Raw genomic sequence first — 4,191 nt, forward strand, 5'->3', positions numbered from 1 at the left:
ATAAATAGTGGAAGCTGAGAGGTATAACCTCAATGTCTCCTTTTGAAAACAAATGTCTGTGTTCTGGATATAAAACAGCCTTTAAACGTTCAAATGAATCTGCGTCGCGACGCCGCAAAGATCCTTCCTTTGCGTCAATTTGCGCACAAACGCCGCGTAAAGCAGCAGCCGCACGTCTGGAGGCACAGGAGACGTCCTTCAAGCAGCCACGGCTGAATTTCTACCAACTATACAGGAAAAATGAAGGAAAAAAATGTAATCATATATAAGGATGGAGCTTTTATGAAGTAATCGGTTTTAAAATCGGTTTTTAGCGCCGCGATGTAAAAAAAATGTGAAATTCAGAGAAAAACCAAAGTCAAGAAGACATTACAACATGTAGAATATATAGAAATTGTATTTAATCCAGAAATAAAGCTTATTAACAACAGACCTTTTTTTTCTTTCCCAAATCAAGCGACAAGAAGAGTACTTTAGAGTATTTTACAGTATTTTAGAGTATTTTACAGTATTTCCCCGGAAGATTGTCACGTGAATTCGCGGACCAGACTTAATCTTGCTCAAAGCAGTCGAACCATGCAGCTAAAACCTTTTCGTGACGAAGACAAATGCTCCTGACGTCATTGTGTCCCAGAGTTCAGCTGGACGTTGTTCCAGCGGGTTTCCGTTCCAGAACGAGTCTCCAGCGGACAGAAACGATTCTGAGGTTCGTCTGTGCGGAGAATTGATTGAAGACGCAGGCGACCGAAGCAGGAGTCGCTTCATGTCGGACCTTTGTCAAAGTTCACTTTTCAGGAGGCCTCCGCCAGCCTGCCGCGCGCTCCCGTCAAACCGCAGCGCGCTCCCGCTCACATCATCTGAGGCCTGGGCAGCGCGTCCTGGTGCGGGTGGTGGTGCGGGTGGTGTTGGTGGAGGTGGTGGTGGTGGTTCGGATACCAGTGGCTGAAAGTGTTCATATAGTTGGACGGGTGCACTGCAGCCCCTTTGTCCGCCCGGGACGCGTCCCACCGCGGCACAGCGGGGGGGCAGGGCGAGCCGGAGCCCGTCCTGAGGACCTGGTCCACCTCCGACCCGCTGCCGTGCTTCAAGATCTTCTTGTACTTGGAACGCTTGTTTTGAAACCAGATTTTCACCTAAAAGGTCAGAGGAGGAGGAGGAACATTTTTTTTTTTTTAATTCAAATGTCGCCGCGGTCAACATTCAGACGTCATGAAGGAAAACGTCACTTTGAAGCAGCAGCAAACTGGGGAAAGTGGAATTTGCGTCGTTGTTTATCTAAATCAACAAGAAACAGATATTGTGAAGAGAAAAGCGGTGGAATCCTTCTGCAGTCGTCTTTCCGAGTTGTCTTTGTAAATCCCAGGATTATTATTGGCGCGTTCACGGTCGCGGCTGACTGGTTGTGAAACATCACAGCTGATCTCTCCTTTGTTTGCTGTTTCATAAGTCCAGCGGTGCGTGAACGTGACGCGTGATCCGAGACTCTCAGGACCGCGAAACTACAACAGACACAAATCGCCTCTGTTGTTGATTCAGTTTGCGTTTCTGAGATTTAAGATTCAGAGCAACAATGCGGATCTTTGTATAGATGATTGCAGTGTTTGACGAAATTACAAGCAAAAAGCAACGAGATAATTACTGAGGGAACCGATGAGGGATTCAAAGTTCACGTTGAGTTGACACGTTTGATTTATTTCATTGTTTATTTATTTATTTAGTTTTTTTTTAAACGTTACGACTCCATAATTGTCGCTCGTTTTGAAACAACAGTCGACAAAAATAAATGCACCTGCCCGTCTCCAAAATGTCTCTGAGTCACCATGCGCGCGTCTGTTCCGCGCGCGAGGGTTGAGATTTACTGCCCGTCCCAAAACGCAACACGAAAACCAAAACAGAAGCCAGACAGAGGAGAGATTGTGGTCTGAGGCCTTCGACCAGCAGCGGCTGGAGGAAACGCAGCCTCGCGTTAGTGCAGTGAATCAGAGGCGCGTTAAAGGATCGACCGACACATTTTCTGTGTATTTAAACGACGCAGCAAATAAGAAGCTTCTGTTTTAACCACGTGATCGAAAAAAGCGTTTTCCTTCGACCTCTTGAACCTAAATTCATTGGGATCTAAATATTAGACCGTGAGACGCAGATTGAGGATTGTAGAATTACGCACGGGTAAAATGACAAGTCGTTTGTGTTTTGTCAGTATTCGGGAGAGGTCCGGGCCCGGGGAGGCCGCGGGGGGGGGGGGGGGGGGGGGGGGCCCACCTGAGTCTGGGTCAGGCCCAGTTTGGCCGCCAGGTCCGCGCGCTCCGGCAGCGCCAGGTACTGGGTCTGCTGGAAGCGCTGGTGCAGCGCCTGCAGCTGCAGGCTGGAGTAGATGGTCCGCGGCTTCCGGAGCTTCTTCCCTTTGCCGTTCAGGCGGACGTCCCTGGTCTCACCCCCCGCGGAATGGTCTCGCTCTGGGGGGAAGGGGGGGGGGGGGGGGGGACAAAACCACTTAAGACTTCTGATTGACGACTTTACACGTCCAGGTTGTAAATCAAGACAGACAATAAAAGTCACATTGGAAGTAAAGTTCAGGCAAACCGAACCGCAGCAAAAGCAACGAAACCAGAAATGTTTTAAACACCGACTAGTTATTACCTTTACAACTATTACTGATGAAGTAATTAGAGTAATGTTCCAGCCATTAGAACTCTTCCACCCTCAATTATTCTCAATGTCTGGCGGATGTTTACATGACGACACACAAACGATTCCTGGATTATATCACGGCCACATTTTAATAAGCGAATCTAAAGATTCGTGGTTGTTTTCTGCCAAACAGTCCGACGCTAGTTTGTTGTGGTGATTTGCTTTAACCAGGGCGACGTGAGCACGAGGCAGAGGCCCAGGCTGCTCAGGCCACCATTATATTTACCCACAGAAAATTATCCTCAATCAAATTAATGGAACCACGAGCTGCAAATCTGTCAAAGTAAGAGCAGAAAGAGCGTCTCCCGCACGCAGAGGTTTAATTCTTGGTCTTTTGTATTAGTTAGTGAACGAGTGTAGAACCCATCCCTTCATCAGACATGTTCCTACATGGAAAAAAAAAACATAATTCATATATTTTTAATAATGACTGTTACAAATTCCCTGTGAAGTGTATTTGAAACAAATAATTGTTGCGCAATGACGCATTCCGGGTTTTGGTTTGTCTCGTTCTATTTGTGCCGCGCACAGACGCAGATGGATCATTTAAACCTTCATTAATGACAGAAGCTTCCAGTGGAGCTCCTGGACCCTCACCTACCAGTCTGCTCCAGCCTGCTGCTGCTGCTGCTGCTGCTGCTGCTGTGGCTGCTGTGCGGGTACGACCGGTACGGCGGGTGCGCGCTCACCGCGCCCGGGTACGCGTAGCCCAGAGAGCGGCCGTACGACGCGTTGCCGGGGAAGGGACCCTCGTGCTGCGGATGCCCGCCGGCGTGCAGGCCGTGCACGGGGTAGATGTGTGAGAGTCCGGGGGAGTGCTGCTGGTGCAGCGGGGGTCCGTGGCCGAACTCCAGGAAGGCCGACTTGGAAGGATCCGAACCATTGAGACTGTCAGGCATGAAACCCGCAGACATCATGAGCCGAGAGGAGATGATCAACCCATAAACCCGCTCAGGAGGCGCGTCGGGCGGCGAGGAAAGCCTGGAGCCAATCCGCTCCTAAATCCACCAAAACAACGTTTCCTCGCCGACGAGCCGCGTCGCGCATCGTCACTAAAGTTCGGGAGGCAAACAGAAGCGAAAGAAAAGATCCCGGTTTCCGACACCTCCTGCCTGCAGAGCCTCGAACACTCTGCCTCCATGTGAGGCTGTGATTGGTCTGCAGGGCGGCTGTCACGCAGCTCCACCGGCAGCCTCATTAACATGAGCTCCTGCAGGACGGGCCGCGCCGCGCCGCGGGGAGCCGCTTCGTCCAGAAACAACCAGCGACGTCATCACATCTCCGTTCAAACTCCTCGTGCAAGCAGGAACTGTAATTAGACGTCAAGTCGCCCATAAATACCTCGAGCTTTTAACAAGGAAATCAACAATTATAAGATCAAGTTCATGATTGTGCTGAACGTCGTGTAGAAATCGAATCTACATTTGTTAGTTAAACGGTGTAGAAATGAGATTCAAACAAAGTGTTTCAATTCAATTCTATTCTACTTCGAAATACGACACA

At 49.4% G+C, this 4,191-nt stretch overlaps 1 protein-coding gene across 1 annotated transcript; it reads right to left on the minus strand.

Annotated features, from left to right (window-relative positions):
* Window positions 1-379: 379 nt before the first annotated feature.
* Window positions 380-3,822, minus strand: LOC308145313 (homeobox protein Dlx4b-like). The gene is made up of 3 exons (XM_080516702.1): window positions 3,290-3,822; window positions 2,260-2,453; window positions 380-1,133 (listed from the first exon to the last, which is right to left on the minus strand). The coding sequence occupies exons 1-3, from the start codon at window positions 3,603-3,605 to the stop codon at window positions 849-851; spliced, it is 795 nt and encodes a 264-aa protein (XP_080372828.1). The 5' UTR covers window positions 3,606-3,822; the 3' UTR covers window positions 380-848.
* Between the last annotated feature and the right edge of the window lie 369 nt (window positions 3,823-4,191).

The sequence above is a fragment of the Blennius ocellaris genome (assembly GCF_963422515.1).
Source record: "Blennius ocellaris genome assembly, chromosome: 21".
Lineage (NCBI taxonomy): Eukaryota > Metazoa > Chordata > Actinopteri > Blenniiformes > Blenniidae > Blennius > Blennius ocellaris.

Coding starts and splice junctions, on each gene's coding strand:
- LOC308145313 (XM_080516702.1), bottom strand. CDS start 3,605: ATGATGTCTGCGGGTTTCATGCCTGACAGTCTCAATGGTTCGGATCCT. Junction 2,454..3,289: donor CAGCAGGCTGGAGCAGACTG/GTAGGTGAGGGT, acceptor CCTTCCCCCCAG/AGCGAGACCATTCCGCGGGG. Junction 1,134..2,259: donor TGGGCCTGACCCAGACTCAG/GTGGGCCCCCCC, acceptor CTGACCTTTTAG/GTGAAAATCTGGTTTCAAAA.